The following is a 21,820-nucleotide window of genomic DNA, read 5'->3' on the forward strand; positions in this document are numbered from 1 at the left end:
TTTATCACCTGAAAGGAAGCATAAAACCCACTTCTACTCGGGAGCATCTGATGCCTATTGTTCGGCGCTGGCTCTTATCAGAGGCGAGAGAAGCAGTTGCTGCTCCTCTAAACACTTCATCGGTGACAACAAAGAGAGGGCTGATCTGCCTTGCAGATGCTTCCCCTGAAATATCAATTAATCTGCCCCGATTAAACCGGGATTCATCCTCAGCTCCGAATCAGAGCCTTAGACACCAGGCAGCCAGTCCTGGGAGGAATGATTCAGGGGGAAGGGGAGGGATGCTTTCTTAATTTTCCCCGTCGATGTATTTTGGGATGTTATGCCTCAGTGACTTCCTCCTCCATCCCCACAAATGATTCTGTGATGACAAACGTGGAGAGGCATTTGAAGTTTTAACAAATCACAGAGCTGAGAGTTGAGTTTCTTGGAATCTTTAAGGGCAAGTAGGTTTCCCGGATGTACTTTTCTCACAGTGCCCGGGGCACTGATTTCCATGTGAATGGCGATTTTCACTGAGTGCTTCAATTAAGGAAACACTGTCACAAGTACTCTCTCACATGATGTCATGTCTCTGAGAAGTGGGTGGCGTGATCACCCCACTTTACACAGGAGGAAACTAAGGCACGCAAGGATGACCTGAATCACCGGTGTCCTGCACTCAGCAAGTGGCGGCCCTGGGATTCACACCCAGGCAGACGTGTTGGTCCCCCAGACTCTCATCCTCCCTCTGCCCACACTGCCCTCCCTCTGCCCCCTCCCCGCCCCCGCCCTCACCTGTATGATGGACTGCAGCTCCTGGATTTTGGTCTTCAGCATCTCATTCTCCCGCTCCAGTTCCAGAACCTGCTCCTTCTTGGGCCGATTCTCGATGTCGTTCTTCAGTTTCAGCGACTGATTCCGCTCCAGCTTGCATTCCTCCTCCATCTTATTCAACCGATGCTTTAGCTGATCAATCTGAAACACCCCAAGGGTGCCGAGGGGACAATGTAGTTGGCAGGAAACACTCAGAGAAGGCAATGCTTCCCCGAGTCCTAAAGAACTTCCAGCATGACCTGTGTTATGCAGCCCCCCTCTCCTTCTGGTTGGCGACAGAGAAGGGCTCAAAGGAAACTTTCCCAGTAAAACAAACCACCATCACCTTATTGATGAAGAGTGCTTTATTTGTCCACTTAGAATAGTTTTAAAGGCGCTGTATGTCCCTTAGAAAATTCCCGTGGGGTGGAACAGGTTGCGGATTAGGATAAAAGATATCCAAGCTAGTTCCCCTGAGGTATGTTATCCATTTCAATGCCTTTTTATGTTGGGTTTCAAACTCTGATCCTCTGAACTCAAGGATTGCCCTGAAGACCCCCAGTGTTATTGAAGGGAGCCCAGAGACCAGCAAGAAGTCAGGGCCCTGGGCCCCACGCTGACTTCATCTGCCAGAGCAGCTCTGCTTGCACAGGTCTTGTCCTCTTGGGTCTCACACAAGATTTCATTTGAACAAATGGCACTGCTGCTGAAAGAACAGCTTGAGACTCACTGGACCACAGCTTCAAGAGATCTCTGGCCTCAAGGACCCGCCCAGACGTAGTATGACGAAGAGTGACTGCCTGCAGGAGGCAGTTACTACATCTGGAAATGGGACACTGGAGATGCGCTGGGCTTCACCCCCACGAGGTGAGTGTCAGGAACCGGGACCAGGAGGAGACTTCTTAAACCTTCGTGACTAAGCGCGTCTGCTTCCCCAAACTGATCGGCCTTGGTAAAACACCCAAACAAGAAGGTTGCTCCCAAGGGCTTCAAGTACAGAAGGCACCAAAGGGCTGAGTGTCCTTTTCCAATTCTAGGCTTATGGGGAGAACGGTCACAAGATACCTGGCAGGTAGAGGGTGGTGGCTTTAGCAGGGAAAGGACTGTGGCTGCACCCCATGGCCTGAGGGAAGGAAGAAAGAGACCTGAGGGAAGCAGCCTAGGGCTGAGAAATGACCTAGGGTCCCAGCTGGCCAGACGTTCTTTCAAGTTCTAGACACATTGTCTCACTATTAATATATTTCCAAGGAAACATAATACAGGACAAAGTTCTAGGAGAGAAACTTGTAAGCCACAGGTTAATTTCTCCAAATCAGAAGTAAAATAGCACAGAAACCGCTCCTTCTGGTCATGCAGAAAAAATCCTCCTTGGCATCTCGGAAGATCAGCCCAAGTGCCCTGTGCTGGGTCCAGATCCCCAGGCCCATCCAAGTGGGCATGAAGTGCTAGCACTGTGGGGTGCTTACTGGGTCAGCCACTTTGCCAAAGGCTCACATTGCAGTATCTCAGCAATCCTAGGGCGCAGGTGTTATTTTCATTATTACCATTTACAAATGAGGAAACTGAGACCAAGAGCCAACTAAGTGGTAAAGCCGGAAGCCAGATTCGAACCAAATGTATAGGATTTAAAAGCTCACACTCTTAACAGAAACACTCTACTACTGGCTATGCCACTGACTCAATTCCCCCGAATTCCAGTGGGTTGTTTACTGATCTGTCTGCTTCAACTAAATTGTAAGTGACCTGAGCAGAAATCAGGTTATTTATCCTTGTGTCCCCCACAGTGCTTAGCACAGTGCCTTACACATGGCAGGTGCTTAATAAATATTCTGAGAGTCTATTTTCTACCCAGCAGCCAGAGTGATCCTTCTAGATATAAATCAGTTGTCACTCCCCAGCTCTCAATCCTTCAGTGACTTCCCATCACAACCGGAATAAATTCCCAAGTTCTTACCAACCCCCATGATCTGGACTCTGGCCATCTCTCCCACCTCCTTTTGTGTCACTTGCTCATTTGGCTCCAGCCCCACTGGCTCTCTTGCTGGTTCTCAAAAACACCGAGCATGCTCCTACTCGGGGCCTTTGCATTCCATCTTTGCTCTTCCCCTGAGACCTGCATGGTTGGCTCCCTCCCTTTCTTCAGGTCTCTGCTCATGTGTTTCCTTCTCAGGGACCTTTCCTGACCATCCTATTTAAAATCGCATCCTTTGCTCACTACGCTAATACTCTTTTTTCTCTTCTAAATGGCACTCATTACTACCAGGTATATACGTATTTGTTTTCTGATTGGAAGGTGAGCCCCATGACAGCAGGGCCTTGGTCCTGAGTTAAGCATCCCTGGAAAAGAGCCTGGTGCATGGTGGTGCTCCATAAAAAAAAAAAGAATGAGTGAGTTAAAGCAAACTTCCTTCCCTTTCTCCATTTTGGAAGTAAACTCATTAATGACGTCCATCGTTGGCTGGTGGATTGTTCCTGGATAAGTGTATTGACTATGCCACTGTGCCATGCTGAGCTCTGTGGACACAGCTGGGAAGGGCAGAGTCCTGGCCTCAAAGACCTCGTGCCTCTACAGAACAAGTACTGTGCCCATCACCTCGCTGATTTTCCTGAGAGCCACAGGCTAGGCCCCCAGGCCCTCTACCCTCCCTCTCACCCACGGGTGCAGTGCCTCTGTGTGCACGTCCACACACCCGCATGGTGGATCAGGGCTCCTGATGAGGAAGAAAGCCCACTGGGTCCAGGTGCACATGCCTACACGTGCGCATGGTGGATGAACGCTCCTGAAGAGGACGGAAGCCCCACTGGATCCGTGTGCAAAAGTCTACATATGTGCATAGTGGACCTGGGCTCCTGAACAGGAGGAAAGGCCCACTTGGTCTGTATGCAGAAATGTGCACATGCGCATGGTGGATCTGGGTCCTGAGCCGGTGACATGAAGCTCCACTGGGTCCATGTGCTCGTGTGCACACATGCGCATAGTGGATGGGGGAGGGGCTAAACCTTAGCGCTAAGCCTCACTGGGTTGGCGTGGGCATGCACACAGTGTATCTAGGACACAGAACCCGTGTCCTCCATTCCCCCTCACCTAGCTGGGTGCGACCCTCTGCATTTGACCACGTGGTGGTCTTGTGACCCGCTGGCCTTCACTTCCCTCTCGCTCAGCTTGGCCCAGTAACCCGCGCTGTGCCCCTCACCTCGAGCTGGAGGTCTCTGCTCCTCATGACCGCCATGTTCTTTTCTTCGCTGAGCTGGGCGTAGCGCATGGCCAGGTTGTAGTTGTCGTCCTTCACCTTGACCAGCTCGTCGTTGTAGCTGTCCCGCTCGTCCTTCATCTTGTAGTACCGGTCCTGGAAGGTCTGCAGCTCCACCCGAATCAGCATCAGCTGCTTCTTCTCATCCTCCAGCTGTCGCGACTTGGCCAGCAGCTCGCAGCGCTGCAGGTCCTTGGCCTTCATCTGCTGCTGCAGCTTGATGACCTCGTTCATCAGGAAGTGCGTGAGGCCCTCGTGGCCCTCCTCCACTGTGGAGAGGGGGCACCCAGTCAGGCCTGAGGACTGCCGAGGGGAAGGGGGGTTCCGGACACGGGCAGGTGTCATTCGTTCACTCACTCACTCACCAACATTTTACTGAGCTCTTACTACCCATTAGGCACTGGGGATTCAGGGTGAGCAAAACAGCCTTGGTCCGGGTAGAGCTTACGGTCTGGTAAGGGAGACAGACATTGAAAAAGCAAATGATCACACACAAATATAACTACAGATCGAGAGGATTTCACAAAGTAAAGGTATAGGGGGCTATGAGAGTGTGTAACAGGGGGACCAGATCCAGCCTGGTGGGCAAAAGGCTCCTGATGGTTGAGCTGAAATGTTAATTTAAGGAGAGAAAACACGTTCTAGGAGCAACATTGCCAAAGCCCTATGGGGAGGAGGGAGGAAGTTGGCATATTTCAGGAACTGAAGGAAGACCCAGAGTGCCTGGAGCCCAGAGAGGGGGAGTGTCAGCAGGGGCTGGACCATGTAGGGTCCTTGTGGGCAGCATTAAAGACCCAGGTCTTTAGATGGAAGCAGTGGAAAACCACTGAAAGGTTTTAAGCAGGGGAGGGTTACCTGAGGAGTAGAGAAAGCATTGGATCAGAGCAGGAATGGATGTAGAGAGTAGATGGGGTTGTAGGGGTCTGGACTAGGGTAGTGATGGAGATGGAGAGACGAATGATTCAAGAATATTTAGGAAGGAAAATTAAGAAGACATGATGACCAAGGGCTCTGGCTCATGGGATATGGCAAGAGAGTAGACAAGGCAAGGACAAGATCCAGAGGGTAGTATGAATTTCTGTTCCACCCTACCAACATTCATGGGAGATGTTCCACGAACACCCACTTCTCTTGGATCCTGCTTCTGTTTGCCCCTCTGTCATCTACCTTTCATCATCAGGCAGAAATAAGTGGTTGACAGCCCACAAGTGCCACAGGGACACTGTCCTAATGTCACAGATTCATAGCTTCAGAACTGTCCCACCACTGGACACACACACACACAGACACACACACACCTCCTACTAGAATCCAAATGCTCCTGATGGCAAAGCCACTTACCCACAATGGTGGAGAATCTCCGGGTGGGCTCCTTCCCAGTCACCAGTTTGTACAATTCTGGGTAGTAAAATTCCAGGCTCTCCAAGAAGACCACATAGCCCCTTTGCCCCTTGGTATGTAGAATGTCCAACAATCGGCCTAGGGGACAGGCCACAGCACACAGTGAGAAGAAGAGTACGTATGTGACTGGATGCAGATCTCCCTGTCCAGCCTTATCCTGGACTCATATCCCTCAAAAAACTCGAAGAAGGGGCCAGCCCCATGGCGTAGCGGTTAAGTGCGTGTGCTCTGCTGCTGGCGGCTGGGGTTCGGATCCCGGGCGTGCACCGACGCACTGCTTGTCAGGCCGTGCTGTGGCGGCATCCCAGATAAAGTGGAGGAGGATGGGCACGGATGTTAGCCCAGGGCCGATCTTCCTCAGCAAAAAAGAGGAAGATTAGCATCGGATGTTAGCTCAGGGCTGATCTTCCTCACACACAAAAAAACAAAAACAAAAACAAAAACTCGGAGAAGACAGTTTCACCACATTCTGTCGCTCCTGAATTGTATCTTGGAGTCCAAACAATGTAAGTCAAAGTGCCAGGCCCTCAGCAGGGATTCAGTGGGTGTTAGTTTCCTTTCTCTAAGAAATTGGTAGAACCAGGATAAACGGCATTGCAGCCATGGGAAACCAACAGTTTCAAAGAGTTTCCCAACTGACCAGGGCTAAAATTAACCATACAGGCACCAGCTCTTCTGTGATTGAAGGAGGTTGGAAATACAATAGTAATTACAGAATAATATATGGTTCCCTGAGATTCAGAGCAGGAAGACAAATATTTGGGTGGGGAGCTAGGAAAAGTCATAGGAAGCAGGCAGAGCTCCACGTTCTTCTTTGGGATTATCGTATAGTCTGGAAACATCTATAACCTAAATGTAATTTGCTCAGCAGTTTTCACTTTCTATCCTACTGGTTCCACTTATTGTTTACATTTCTAGGCCCTTTCTTACACATTTTATTTTGAGAGGTTTCTTCCCTTGACGTCCTAAAACTACCTCTTCCCTAGGATAGACATAATAAATAGGTTTCATCTTGTGTCATCCGTGTTTGGTGAAGCTGCCTGGAGCAGTGTGTTGACAAGGATTCTAGAGCAACATCCATGCTCAGTTGGAAAGCATGCTGTGATTAGTGATGTCTGTCATGTGTGCAAGCGAGTCACAGCAGATGAGCCGCTTATCACCAGTCATACTGGGGGACAGTGATTTTCAAACCTTTTAACTGTGAACCACAAAAAGACATGTATTTTACATTGTGACCTCATGACCATACACAATGACAAAGATATAACATATATATGTGCATACACACACATACATATATAAAACCAAAACAATTGTCACAAACCATACTGATTAGCTCTAATGAAGGCGATGAAGTGTCATGGACCTCTAGGCAGTCTGGGAACGCCCATGGACCCCCTTCTCAGAATAATATTTTTAAACAGATAAAATTCATTGGATTACAGAGGAAATCAAAATAAAATACAGTTATCAAATATTAAATTTGTGATTCAGTAATAAGTGTGCTTCTTTATTAATGCCTTAAATAACAAGATCTCTTGGCAGTTCTAATAACCACTGTGATTTTGAGGGAGAAATGAGTATAAATGATATTTGGAGAGATCTGTAACAGCTGTAATGTGATATGAAGATATCTGTAATTTTTATCGTTGACAGAGTCACAGGTATTGCTAATCACTACTGTGATTTGTTGCCTACTTACATTCACAATCAAAAGGAATGCTAAATCTCAGTTTAGGTTAGTAAAATAAATACATAATTTGCTCCCATCTAAGTTTATGGACCCTCTCAGTTCTATACGTAGACAGCCCGGTGGGACGCGGGATGGGCAGAGATCTATGGACCCCAGTTAAAAAACTCCTGACCTAGAGAAACTTTACTTTGGTACAGCTTCAGTTAGAAGGGTATTTCCTGAAGCTTCCACAAGAGGTAGCCCACCCTTTGCTCCAAACTGGTTCCTAAGGTTACCTGCCCGGTTGATCTTGGATGGCAGCATGGGAGCACTAAGCACTTCATCTTCATCTTGCTCATCAATGACCTTACACTGGCGCAGGTAGGGGGTGAGCTTGGCTGGGTTGATGTAGCGACTTAGCATGTGCCGGTTGCACTCCACATTCTCCCACAAGGCATCCTCCTCATCCTTCAGCGTCTCCATATAGTCATCCATCTCTGGCTCTCCTCCTTTTAGACATAAACCCCAACAAGGTTAATAAAAGAGCCTCACTGGAGTAGCTGGATAAACACCTTTAGAGTTATCTCTAGAATATATTGTGAAGTTAAAAAAAGTAGAGAAAAGTACATACGATATTTTACCTTTTATTTCAGAAAGGATATGAATATAGGGATATGAATATAGATATATATTTCTTTATATACTAAACATAAACAATGGATGGATAAGCCACAAAATGTTTAAAAGATTATTTAAAGAGAGAGAAGGAAAATTTTGTAGTTGGAGTATATCCTTTCCATCCAAGTTTGTATATCTTACTAAGAATTTATCTTTCCCAAAACAACATATCCTATTGCTTTTTGTTTTACAATTTCACAGAAAAGGCATCATACTGTATGCTTCCTTGTTTTCTTTTTCAACTTGCTTTTTTCTCTCTACATTTTTTGAGGTTTACCTAGGTTGATACATATAGATCTAATTCATTCATTTTTTAAAAACAGCTTTATTGAGATATAATTCATGGACCGTGAAATTCACCTTTAAAAAGTGTACAATTCGGGGGCCGGCCCCGTGGCGTAGCGGTTAAGTGCGTGCGCTCCGCTGCTGGCGGCCCCGGTTCGGATCCCGGGCGTGCACCGACGCACCGCTTGTCAGGCCATGCTGTGGCGGCGTCCCACATAAAAGTGGAGGAAGATCGGCATGGATGTTAGCTCAGGGCCAGTCTTCCTCAGCAAAAAGAGGATGATCGGCATGGATGTTAGCTCAGGGCTGATCTTCCTCACAAAAAAAAAAAAAAAGGTACAATTCAACGGTTTTTAGTATATTCACAGAGTTGGCCAACTATCACTGCAATTAACTTTAGAACATTTTCATCTCCCCCTAAAGAAACTCCATATCCTTTAGTAGTCACTCCCCATTCCCTCCAATACTTGTCTGTCCAGCCAAAGGAAACCATTACTCCACTTTCTGTTTCTATGGGTTTACTGATTCTGGACATTTCATATACATGGAATTATACAACATGTGGTCTTTTGTGACTGTCTTCTTTCACTTAGGATGTTTTCAAGATTCATCCATGTTATAGCATGTTTCAGTACTTTATTTCTTTTTATTGATGAATAATTTTTCATTGTATGGACTTACCACATCTTGTTAACTATCCATTGATGGACATCTGGGTTGTTTCTAGTTTTTGGCTATTATGACTTATGCTGCTATGAAGAGTCATGTACAAGTATTTGTGTAGACATATGTTTTTATTTCCTTTGGGCAGATATGGAGTGGAATTACTGAGCCATATGGTAAGTCTACGTTTAACATTTTGAGGAACTGACGAACTGTTTCCCAAAGTGGCAGCACCATTTTACATTCCTGCTAGTAATGCCTGAGGGTTCTAATTTATCCACATCCTTGTCAACACTTGTGACTGTCCATCTTTTTTTATTATAGCCACCTGACTGGATGGGAAGTGGTATCTTACTGTGGTTTTGATTATTTATTTCTCTAATGACTAATGATGCTGAGCATCTTTTCATGTGCATATCGGCCATTTGTGTATTGAGAAATGTCTATTCAAATCCTTTGCTCATTTTTCATTCGGGTGGTTTGTCTTTATTATTGAGTGGTAGGAATTCTCTATGTGTTCTGGATACAAGTCCCTTATCAGATAAATGATTTGCAAACATTTTCTCCCATTCTGTCAGTTATCGTTTCACTTTCATAAAGGTATTATTTATCGCACAAAAGTTTTTAGTTTTGATGTGGTCCAATTTATTTATTTTTCCTATTTTCACTTGTGCTTTTTGTGTTTATCTAAAAAGCCACTGCCTAACTCAAGGTTATGAAGATTTACTTCTATTTTTTTCTAAGACTTTTATACTTTTAGCTCTTACATTTAGGCCTATGATGCATTTGAGTTAATTTTTGTGTATGGTGTGAGGTAAGGGTCCAACTGTGTTCTTTCACGTGTGGATATTTAGTAGTCCCAGCACAATTTGTTGAAAAGATTCTTCTTTCCCCAATGAATGGTCTTGGCACCTTTGTCAAAAATCAATTGACCATAAATGTAAGTGTTTATTTCTGGACTCTCAATTCTATTCCATTGATCTATATGTGTATACTTAAGCCAGTACCACACTGTCTTCATTACTGTCGATTTGTAGTAAGTTTTGAAATTGGGAAGTATGAGTCCTTCAACCTTGTTCTTCCTTTTTAACATTGTTTTGGCTATTCATAACCCCTTGTAATTCCATATGAATTTAAGGATCAGTGTGTCAATATCTACAAAAAAAAGGTAGCTGGATTTTGATAGTGAATCCGTTAAATATGTAGATCAATTTGGAGAGTATCACTATCTAACAATATTGTCTTATGACCCATGAACATGGGTCTTCTTTCTATTCTTTGGTAGACTTCACCAGTGAAGACATCTGGGCCTGGCCTTTTCTTTGTGGGAGGTTTTTGACTGCTAATTCTTTACTTTTTACAGGTTTGCTCAGATTTCCTGTTTTTCTTGAGTCAGTTTCAATAGTTTGTGTCTTTCTAGGAATTTGTCCATTTCATCTAAGTTATCTAATTTGTTGGAAACAATTGTTCATATTATTCCTTGATAACACATTTCTATAAGGTTGGTAGTAATGTCTTCTCTTTTATTTCTGATTCTAGTAATTTGGGTCTTCTCTCTTTTTTTAATCTTGGTCAGATCTAGCTAAAGGTTTGTCAATTTTGTTGATATTTCAAAGAACCAACTTTTGGTTTCATTGATTTTCTTTTAGTTTACTCTTCTTTTTCTAGTTTCATAAGGTGGAAGGTTAGGTTACTGATTTGAGATCCTTTTAAATATAAGCATTTATAGCTATAAATTCCCCTCTGAGCACTGCTTTAGCTACATCTCTTAAGTTTTGGTATGTTGCATTTTCATTTTCATTCATCTCAAAGTAAATTTTCTCATTCTTCTGTGATTTCTTCTTTGACTCAGTTTCTCAGGAATGTAATGTTTAATTTTCCTATATTTGTGAATTTTGCAAATTTCTGTTATTGATTTCTAATTTAATTTCACTATGATTGGAAAATATGCTTTGTATCATTTCAATCCTTTTAAATTTATTGAAGCTTGTTTTATGGACTAGTATGACCTATCTTGGAGAATGTTCCAGTTGTGTGCTTGAGAAGAACATGTATTCTGCTGCTGTTAGGTGGAGTGTACTATGGATGCCTGTTAGATCTAGTTTGTTTATAGTCTTCTATTTCTTACTGATCTTCTGTCTAGTTGTTATCTACTATTGAAAGTAGAGTATTTAAGTCTCCAACTATTATTGCTGAATTGTGTATTTCTCCCTTCAATTCTGTCAGTTTTGCTTCTTGTATTTTGGGGATCTGTTGTTAGGTGCATATATACTTATAACTGTTATAACTTTCTGGTGGACTGACCCCTTTATCATTATGAAATGTCTTCTTTATTTCTAGTAACACTTTAAGTCTATTTTGTCTGATATTAGCCACTCTAGCTCTTTTATCCTTCTTGTTCACATAGTATATCTTTCCATCCTTTTACTTTCAACCTCTTTGTCCCTTCGCATCTACGGTTTTTCTCCTGTAGACAGTATATGGATGATCCTGTTGTTATCTATTCCAACCACCTCTGAATTTCAATTGGTTTACTCATTTTTAACTGTTTTATATATTATTCCATTGCATGAATATACTATAATTTATTTAATTTGTTTATCCATTAATAAATTTATTTAATTTATCTATTTCTTTATTGATGGATATTTAGTTTCCCCCCATTTTTTTACTTAAACATTTAGCACCATTTGTAATAGGAAAAAATGGAAACAACCTAAACATTCACCCATATATATTCCATGATCTTTTTGTGCTATGGAATAACATTTTAAAGGGATACAGTGACATGAAAACATTCCAAGACACATTGTTTAAAAAAAAAAGTAAATTTCAGAATATATACATATGGTAATAATAAAAAAAATTTGGTCTTTGTCTCCAGTTCCTGGCACAGAGCTCCTAAAACTCTTGGAATCTCCAGAGTGATAAGAGTGTGAGTGTCTTTTGTATGGTAATGAGACAACTCTTGGCTAAGAAGCCCCTGGATAGCTTCAGGATGGGGCTGGTTGCCAGAAAAACCAAGCAAGTGATTAGAAGGTTATGACTTCCAGCCCCACACCTACCTCTGGGGAGGGGAGAGAGGCTGGAGATGGAGTTCAGTCATCAATGGTAAGTGATTTAATCAATCATGCATACATAATGAAGGCTTGAGAAAAGTTCCTAAACAATGGGATTCAAGGAGCTTCCAAGTTTGTGAGTACATGCACGTGCTGGGAGGATGGCACACCTCAACTCCATGGGGACAGAGGCTCCTGAGATCAGGACCCTTCCAGACCTTGCCCTATGTACCTCTTCATATGGCTTTTCATTTGTATCCTTTAAAATAGACTATAATAAATATAGTGTTTTCCTGAGTTCTGTGAGTCATTCCAGCAAATTACTGACCTTGATGAAGGGGTTGTGGGAATCCCGATTTATAGCTGTTCATTCAGAGTCTGGGTGGCCCCTGGGACTTACAACTGGCATCTGAGGTGGGGGCACGCTTGTGAAAATGAACAAAGATGGAAGCCAAGTCTAGAGCAATAGATACACCAGTTTCCAATATTTGCCTTCCTACTTACATCCTCTCTGGAGGCCACAGCCCTGATACCTTGTTTGTACCAAATAAACCCCCTGGCCCCAGCTGACTGACCTGCTCCAAGGAGGACCAATCTGTAGGCTGGGGTTTCATACGGGCCACAGAGACAGTGGGGCGGGTGAGTGGGCGTGGGGAATCGAGCTAGAAGGTGGCCATGGAGGCTGGAGCCGGGTCCTGGTAAAGCAGAGGTACAGCAGGTCGAGGCTATGGAGGTGGAGAAGGTGGAGGCAGGCAGAGGAGTCTGTTCTGCTGATTGAAGCTGCACTGAGAGACCCTGAAGGTCCGTGAGAGGAGGCAGGAGTCGATTCTCTGGGTGCCTGCGTCCAGCCCCTGTCCCTGTAAGCCTCAGCCACGTGTGGTGTCTGGTCCTTGCTGTAGGCCTCCAATAATCTCCCCATTAACTTGAGCTGTTCTGAGTGGGCTTTTGCAACATGCAACCAAAGAGCCTTGAGTAAAAATATCTGTTTGCTGTTAGAAGCAACAACTGATTTAAAGTGATTAAAAACGAGGATTCAGTCACCATTCCATCCAACGAACTTTGCATGGACAACTGTGCTTCACAGCCTTCAGTCCTGACCTCCACGAGCCCTTTGGCTGACACAGAGCATCGCTACTGGGTCACTTGGGGAGAGTCTGTGGTTCAGCGCAGCGTAAATATGCCGCCTACAGTTGCTCACTCTGACAATGTGTCAGTACGATCATTTCCATCCACAAAGGAAAATGTACTTCCCTTTACTATTTTCAAAGAGTCGCCATCCTAAGAACTTGATTCAGCAAATTGTTTATTGAGCATGAGGCAGACACTGCTGTAGTTTATCCACGTCTCTCTCCTACTCTTCCTGCTTACGGAATCCTGAGTTTTTTTCAGGAATTGGGTGGCCTTGTGCTTCAGGGAGGCCAGGCAGCTTCCGAGCTGCAAGGACTGGATCTCATTTGGTCTCTACCAGTGGCTTAAGATAAGCACGTGAAGCCCTTTACGGCCAGTGCAACCTACAGGAAAGTCTGCTGGGTGCGATTCTTGTGCTTTTCCTTGATCTTTGACAGGAACACAAGGAAGGAACACAGTCATTGAGCTTTTGGATATAAATGTGTGAAGGTGTGTGTGATACTGGGGGTTGCTGCAGCCAGCCTGTGACCTGAAGACTCACCTAAGGACAAAAACTACCCTCAAGATGGTAGAACAGAGAGATGGAAAGAACCTCGGTCCCTGATGATGTCACCTCTTGGGCACTAAATCAACCAACACTGGATTCCTCTGGACTCCTTCATATGTAAGATAATAAATGCCCCTTGCCCTAAGCCATTTTAAGCTAGGTTTACTATTACTTGCCCAAAGCCTCCTGACTAACAAATGCATCTACTTAGTACACTGATTTGCTAAGCACAGGGAGTGCAAAAGAGAGCTGACAGTCAGGTGTGAAGAAGCTTACACTTTTTGGGGGGGTCACAGGCATGTGCCTAGGAATTAGTTAAATGTCAGCACGAAGACAAGCAGGTCTGGATGGACCAGGGAAGTCTCTCTCATTGCCCTTCACCAACAAGGAGGTTACAATAGGCGTGTGTGAAATTCCAGCGTGCTCAGTGCAAAAGAAATGCCTCCTCCAGGGACCAGGGTGGCCAATGCAGGCGCCTCAGCAGGCCTGTCAGTGGCTTCTGCAGGGAGAAGGAAAAAAAAAAAAAAAAACACGAAGCAGGAAATGCCTAGGGCAGAGCCTTTTTTCCAAAACAGAGATGAAAGGGACCCTGCTACCTTATACAGAAGGAAATCACAGAACTTCGATCTAGTTTAAATCTAACCCATCATTAATACCCCTGTGCAACTCAGCTGCATAGCACACACTGGGTAAGGAGAACTTATGAGAACTGCCTACTTAGGTGAGTGTCCTGAGTAATGGGGCCTGTGCACCCCCTTCACCATCAGCTAACTCGAGGGAGCACCTACTGTGTGCTGAGAGCCTACTGTGCGCTGAGCACTATGCTAGGAACAGGATGCAAAGATCTTTCTAACACAGTCCCTGCCCTCTGAGGTGCTCAGAGTTTGGTGGCAGAGACGGCGCCTGCACAGACACCCGCGGGAGGGCGAGGAGGCTGTGAAGAGGCAGCAGTGAGCCTGCCAGCAGAGCGGGGAGTGCCCTCCGTACTGGACCACTCCTGTGTGCCGGGTGCTGTATCAGTCACCTCCGACTGTCAATCACCCCTTTAATTACCACAGCAACTCTGAGAGGTGGATGAGATCATCCCTGTTTTGTAGGCAAGTCTTAGGGACTGAATTGTGTCGCACCCCAATTCATATGTTGAAGCTCTAACCTCCAATGGGAAGGAATTTGTAGGCGGGGCCTTTGGGAGGTATTAGGATTAGATGAGGGATGACTTATCCCCATGATGGGATAAGTGCCCTTATGAGAGAGACACCAGAGAACTTGCTCTCTCTCCGCCATGTGAAGAAGGTGGCTATCTGCAAGCCAGAGAGTTCTTGCCAGAACCCAAATGGGCTGGCACCTTGATCTTAGACTTCCAGCTTCCAGCACTGTGAGAAATCAATGCCTGTAGTTTGAGCCGCCCAGTCTGTGGTGTCTTGTTATGGCGGCCCCAGCTGACGAAGACAAGGAACGGCCTAAAGAACTTGCTCAAGGCCACACGGCGAGTACAAAGTGGGGTTCTCCCCCAGACCTCCCCGATGCTAAGGCTCCCTCTGAGGTTCCTCTCCTTAGACAGCAGGTAGCATTTTGAGCAGGAGTTTGCTGTGTAGATGGGGAGGTAAATAAAAGCAGCCAGGTGAAGGATTAGAGTTCACGTGGCACACAACCCAAGCCGTGAGGAACCGTGACCGGGGCCCACCTGTTCCCACTCGAGGGCCAGAGAGTAAAGTGAGCACCGACAGGCATCTGTGTGGCTGAAACAAACTCCAGAATCGGAAAACAGGCCGACTTTACCTAGTAGGGTCGAACATACACACCACACAGCCCAGCCTTCCCTCCCTAGAGGAACTCCACCCTGTACATCAGAAGACGTGCAAGGACGTTCAACAGCAGCATCGCGTATCCAAAACCTGGGAACCACAGAGATGTCCCGGTGCAGCAGAGAGGATAAATGTGTGTATTCAGCGATAGCATACTCCACAGCAGTGCAAAGGAGAAGAAATACGCTATGTGCACCCACATGGACGAACCTCGGGGAGGTGACACAAAGCAAGTCACAGAAGAGCACATACAATATGAGACTGTCTGTATGAATTTCCCAAATACACATGAGTAACCTACACTGTTCAGGATCTACAGCAAAACTACCCTGAGGAGCAAGGACTGATAAACATCAGAACGGTGGCTCCCCCACGAGGCCAGCATGACGGCTGTGATGTGGAGGGACACCCGGGAGACATCGGTATGCTGGGAATACTGATATAGCTTCAGCTGGAGACACGAGTGTGCATTTTATTGTTCTTCATCTCGCAGATACGCACACAGACACACATAAACGAAGTATTTCACGGGCAAAAACTATACATAGTGTAGCTAGCTCGAAAGAAAAAACCATCTTGGACACAATTTTGAATGTACCTCCCTTCCCCAGCACTTCGCTGTAACTTGGCCTGACTCAGCCCCATCACCTGGGACGAACCCAGCAGCTGGTGTCCAGCTCTGGCCAGTTTCCTTGAAAAACAAATGGCCCAGAAACGCACTCTTAGCTGCCGCAGCCCTAAATTTTAACAGCCTACCGTGCTGGATGGTCCTCCCTCCCCTGTCTTAGCCGGAGCTGGCGGAAACTCTGACCCAACCCTCAGCAGGGTTTGGCTTCCAGTCCTGAGTCAAACCCTAGACCACTGGTCTACAAACGGCAGGAAAAGCAAGTTCAAGGCTCCCGGGCCTGGTTCCACAGGAAGGGCCATTCTGCTCACCATTGTACAGGGTGAGGAGACTGCCTGCCTGTGGACCGACTGCCTGGCAGCTGCTGGTCTCACTTCCCTCCCTCCCTCATTCATTCAAAACATTTATTGCGTGGCCCCTCCTGCTGTTACATATAGTTCAAAGTCTTTCTCTTGACCCTCGAGCCCCTGCATGCTTTACCCTGCCAGCCTGCACATCTCATCTCGACTATATCCCAGGCATGCTGGCCGCCTCCCTGATTCTCCACCAAACTCTGGCTCACTTCAGAGCCTGCTCCCTGCGCCTCCCTCTGCCTGGAACCCTCCCCTCCCTGCCCCTCCCATTGAGCCTCAGGTAGGCCTCACTTTATGTTTGTTTAATATAAAGGAGCTGACGTAGGTGAAGTACCTGGCATGTAGCAGGTGCTCAATAGACGACAGCTGCTCTCCTGTTATCGAGGCCTGGCTCAGACTCCTTCTGGCTGGGGCTTGTCCTGCCCTGAGCCCGTCTCCTTCTGGATCTGCAGCTGCGATGGCTGCGATCTGTAAAAGGAAGGATCATCTGACTTGGCGCAAGGGCGGAGGTCAGAGAGACAGAACCATTCTGCCTTGGAAGAAAAGGCCAGAAAATCCCAAGGTGTGCATCTCTCCACGTGACAGTGATGCGGTGGGCCAGGGCCAGGAGCTGCTGGAGGAGAAGCGCTTTTGTACCAGCCGTGGCCGGCCTGGAAGGCCACTGGCCGCAGGCCCTGAGACCCCTGGGAATAGAGAGAAGGGTAGACAGGATCCCGGGGTTACTAGTGGCTGGGATGGAGGATCTTTACATGTCTCTGAGAGAAGGCTTTGCACAGTGGAGACGTTCTAATCTCCTGCTAATTCATTAGGTCAAAAGCAGCGAACCACGTCCCTGCACCCAGAAGAGTTCCCTTCACTGGGAATTATGTCCTCAGCCCCCGGCTCACTGTGAGTTTGGGCAGGAAAACCCCATGGCACGCTCTGTAATTTCCCCAAGGGGGCGTTCCTTATGGTGACCGACGCAGCCTCTGTGATACCCAGCTCAGCCGCTCCAGGAGCCCGGCGGTAGCTGTGGGTTTACAGGGAAGGGCCAGTTCTCCTTCCGGAGAAACGGAGGCCAGGAGCGAGGGAGGTGAGGCTCAAACCCTGAGAGGGTGAGGAGGAGGGCCGGACACCTGTCCTGATAGCCACTGAGGTCCCTGTAGTGGGGGCCTCGGGCGGCGGCTCCACACTGACCGCTCCACTAGGCAGTGACGGGGACCCTGGGATGCCACTGTTTAATCAGGAACTTGTTTGGTTTTGGCTTTGAGGATTAATCACAAGTGACACCGGATCTCCCAGGGCTGACAGAAGCTGCTCTTCTCGGGTGTCAGCTTGGATCGGAGTGGCTGTCACAGGCCCTTGGCCCCGGGGAGGCGGCGACGACACGCTTCTCTGGAGGACACCATCTCCTTGGTCTCCTCGTGGCCTTCCTGCTCCGCGGCTGGCACAGGAGCAGCCGCACGGCTGTGGGCACTGTGGACGAGGTGGGGGAGCAGGGCCAAGTTCCCCAGCACAGAGCAGCAGGCCAGTCCACAGGCCAACAAGCAAAGGCAGAGGGAAATTATACTGTTCTGCACTAGCATTAAAAAAGTGAGAACACGTGTTTCTTTTATAATCAGAAGAAAAGGCTTTTTAAAAATTAATTGTGAGAGAAGTTTTAATTGCAACAAAAGGAAAACAGGCTTGTACAACTACCCGACATATCAACGTAGGCTGGGAAAACTGAGGCACAAGACAACCAGTAATGAGGCTGACCTTTCTATTTCTGCCCTTAGAATTTTGATTATACTCTCGAGAACTTGGTCCTAAGGCCAGGGAAAATGTATAGGATTCGTCTCCTGAGAGTTTGACTTATAGGTATAACATTCATCTGGCTGAAACATCTGATGCTTAGAGACTATTTATGGTGTGCCAGGCACTTTGCTAAGCATAACTGATAAACCTCAAGAACTCTTTGAGATAGGTGGTCTCATTATTATTATTGTTATTGTTGTCATCATCATCACCATTTTATAGCGAGGAAAATCAAATCTGGGAGATGTTCAAAATCATATAATTAGCATGGAAGGCAAGACTGGGACCCAAGGTTCTCTGACTTCCTCTTAATTTCTACTATATAGCCCCTAGAATGTCCTTTTTTTTTTAAAGTTTACCTTTTAAAGAACTCTAACCAGAAAGCATATGTACAAAAGCTTCCTGAAATATCACTTCAACACACAAGCTTCAGACAGAACTAAAACCAAGTCCTAAGATGGCAGATATTGGCTCAGGGTTAAAAAGAACATTGCTTCTCAAAAAAGGACTCAATTGCTTAGTGAGTTATGAGCTCCCTGTTGTCGGTGTTATTCAAGTACAATCGGTCGGTGCCCGTTCACCCTACAGCGAAGCCCATTAGTTGGCAAGCAGAACAAGCACACACCATTTTTGCTGCCTCCCACTTAAGAATAGAGAGCCAAGGATCACTTGATGTCTAAGGAAAGCCTCCCTGTGAAAGGAAGAGATCACAAGAGACAAAGTGATACAAGGAACACGTGGGAAGCAGATGATGCACAGAATAAGAGAAAATTAAAAAAAAAACAATTCAATAATTAAACTCCATTAAGAGATGAGATAAGATATTGCATCCAAAAAACAATAGTAGAATACTATGAAAAGGGAACAATCAAAGAACAAGAAAGAGTTCTTATCAATTAAAGTAAAGTAGCAGAAATTTATAATCAATAGAAAGTTTGGAAGATAAAGTTGAGGAAATGTCCCAAAAAGTTTAAAGAGAAGGAAGATAAGAAAGAGGAAAAATGAGGTCAATTTAGAATGTCTAATACCCAATAAATAGAAATCCTAGAAAGAGATCATAGAGGCTATGCTTCCTTTCTTGTACGTCTTTTGGGGAGATAATATAAATTAAGGGATGAAATTATCAGAGAAATAATATTAGAGGATTCTTCAAATGTAAGATCATGAGTCTTCAGATTTAAAGAGTCTTTGACCACTCAGTACAATCAGTGGAATAGAACCTTCTCAGAACATCATTATGAGATTTCAGGCCACCAGGGAATGAGAGAAGACCCTAAAAGCTTCCAGAGAGAAAACATCAGGTCATATGCAAAGGACTGGAGGCAAGTTTGGCATCAGAACTTTCAATAGCAGCACTGGAAGCTGGGAGACAGGCAATATCGTCACATTTTTGATGGAAAATACTTTTTAACCTAGAATTCTATACCCACCCAAACTATTATGTGTGAAAATAGAATATTATTTTCAGAAAGGCAAGGACTCTAAAGATTTATCTCCCATGTACCCTTTCTTAGGAAGCTATTAGAGGATATGCTCCAGTAAAATGAGGGAATAAAACAATAAAGAGGAAGGTATGGAGCCCAGGAAACAGAGAATCTAATTGGACAAAGCAGCAAGGAAAGTTCCAGGATGAGAGGGATGCAGCAAAAAGTAGCTGGCTAAGATTATTATCAATAGAAAGGATCAGGATCATGGAGGGCCCACTAGAGCAAGGTTGTCAGGGGAAAAATACTGAATGGTTATCTGATATATTGGTAATTTAGAAAATAATATTGTTAGGCAAATGACAGGATTGACAGTCAGATGGAAAAAATTAAGGATAGGGACATAAAAAACCTCAGCAAATGAACAAAAAAAAAAGAAAGGCAATATTAACTCCAGGAAAAACAAAAGATGAGGAAGGAAACATAATTACAGCATACAACTTGCCTTGACATGAACAATATTTACCTTGTCATGATAATGTAACACATAAAACTGCGATCTAAATGTATTAAGAGAATGGAGGAGGGAAAGTGCAAGGAGTGGGCTACTGGGAAAAGAGAACTAGACTCTCATCTACCTAACAGTATGTCAATAAACAACATCTTTAAACAGATATAGCAATAAACAGCAATGCAAGCATATTATTTAGAAATAAGAAGGTAAAGAGCAGAAGAAAATAACAATGAAGAACAGTTAGAAGTGGCTGCCTCTGGGGATCAGGACTGGGGATGGTGATGGCCAGGCTGAGAACTGATGTTTTTCATTACAAGCCTACTTTAATTTTTAACTCTGCATATATATTATCTTGGTAAAAAAAAATTAATAAAAAATAACATATGTCAATAGTTGGAAATATGGACAATGCATTTAAGTATAAAGAATCAAATGGTTACCTCCATTCTCTGCACACTTACCATATTCTATCTTTTGTAATGCTCGTCAGACAGTTCACCCTTCATAAACCAGAAGTGCTGACTGCGTGCTGGGCACTTCACAGATGTTACCTCACTTAACTTTTACAGGAGCTCAATAAAGTAGGTTTTATTATTCCCATTTTATGATGCAGAGGCAGGATCAGAGTTAAATAATGGGGTGAGATCCCACAGCCACTAAGTGGCAGAGCAGAGATTCTAACTCAGCCCACACTGACTCCACGTCATCTGATCTTAACTAAACCAGCAATCATCACAGCTAACATTTATTAAGTATAGCATCTAATCTAACAAATGAGATTCCTTGCTTCCTGGGCTCTCATTTTGCTGGAGCATATCCTCTAGTAGCTGTCTATGAAAAGGTACATGGTTGTTGGTATAGGCAGACACTGTGCTAAATGTTCCATGTGGGATTATCTCATTTAATACACTATGCCCATTTTATAGAAGAGGAAACAGGTTCAGAGAGGTTCAGCTGCCTGCCACGTCTGTCTCATCTCTGCATCTCTCATAGAACTCAGCATGAGGCCTTGCTCTTAGTAGGTGTTCAATATATATTTGTTGGGTGAATAAGCAAAAATAAAATCCTGAATAAAATAAGTGATGAAGCTGCTATTACTTCAAATCCAGAGAGTACCAAGCCCTTTGGAAACGAGCTGCCTTTGCGAGACAGACACCTCTTCTCTCCAAGAGCTGCCCCAGCACAAAAGCTCTGAAACCAGAAGGGGGTCAAGAGGCAGTTAGATAAATGCATCTCTGGTTAATTGATTTGCCTGGATGATTGGAGTGAGCGGCTTGAGATGGAGGGTTTAATTATTCCAATGAAACCTCCACTTAATTGAAAGGACTTCTGGCAAAAAAAGGGAAAACGATTATTTAAAGGGATGATCTACTGCCTGTGTGAAAGGACTGGAGAGACGCTGGTGCATACCAGCGCTCCAGCCATCTACAGCGTTTATGGCCTGGAATTATAGCTTTATGGAAAAGGACCAGAATCATCCCCTCCTGGGTGTCCCCCCACCCCCAATCCCCTTCATTCCTAGAAAAAGAGCACTTAGAGAAGCAGCTAGAATACTCCCTGGCAGGATTCTTCCCTGGCATCCCAGTTAACTTTTTAACCTGTCTATCTCAGCTCATTCAACTGAAATATTGTGATGATAATATTTCCCATCAATTAACATGTGTACAGCAATCAGCAGAGCTTCACTGATACATATTTTGAAAGCAGCAATTATCATTTCAAATTCACAGTGGAGTGGCAGACACTGCCAGCTGCCAATCTGATAGCCATTCTCTCTTATTAACAGAGCCCTGATTTTGTTTCGAGCATTACTGTACCCATCTGAAAAACTGTATTTCCAGCCT

The 21,820-nt window shown here is 45.1% G+C and overlaps 1 protein-coding gene across 5 annotated transcripts in view; it reads right to left on the reverse strand.

Moving 5' to 3' along the window:
- Positions 1–21,820, reverse strand: part of CARD11 (caspase recruitment domain family member 11) — a 112,435-nt gene that overhangs the window by 27,266 nt on the left and 63,349 nt on the right. For 3 of the 5 annotated variants that reach the window (XM_087417491.1, XM_087417489.1, XM_087417490.1), the window contains exons 2-7: positions 16,597–16,730; positions 8,158–8,393; positions 7,416–7,628; positions 5,388–5,525; positions 3,990–4,315; positions 778–957 (exon numbers count right to left, since the gene is read on the reverse strand). In XM_087417491.1, coding sequence (XP_087273617.1) covers positions 778–957; positions 3,990–4,315; positions 5,388–5,525; positions 7,416–7,628; positions 8,158–8,299 — 999 coding nt within the window. In that variant the 5' untranslated portion in view covers positions 8,300–8,393; positions 16,597–16,730. The remainder of the gene's footprint in view (positions 1–777; positions 958–3,989; positions 4,316–5,387; positions 5,526–7,415; positions 7,629–8,157; positions 8,394–16,596; positions 16,731–21,820) is intronic. The other 2 variants (XM_087417493.1, XM_087417492.1) reach the window with 2 other exon arrangements.

This window comes from Ceratotherium simum, chromosome 26, assembly GCF_057802395.1.
Source record: "Ceratotherium simum simum isolate JZ-2026a chromosome 26, ASM5780239v1, whole genome shotgun sequence".
NCBI classification, from domain to species: domain Eukaryota; kingdom Metazoa; phylum Chordata; class Mammalia; order Perissodactyla; family Rhinocerotidae; genus Ceratotherium; species Ceratotherium simum.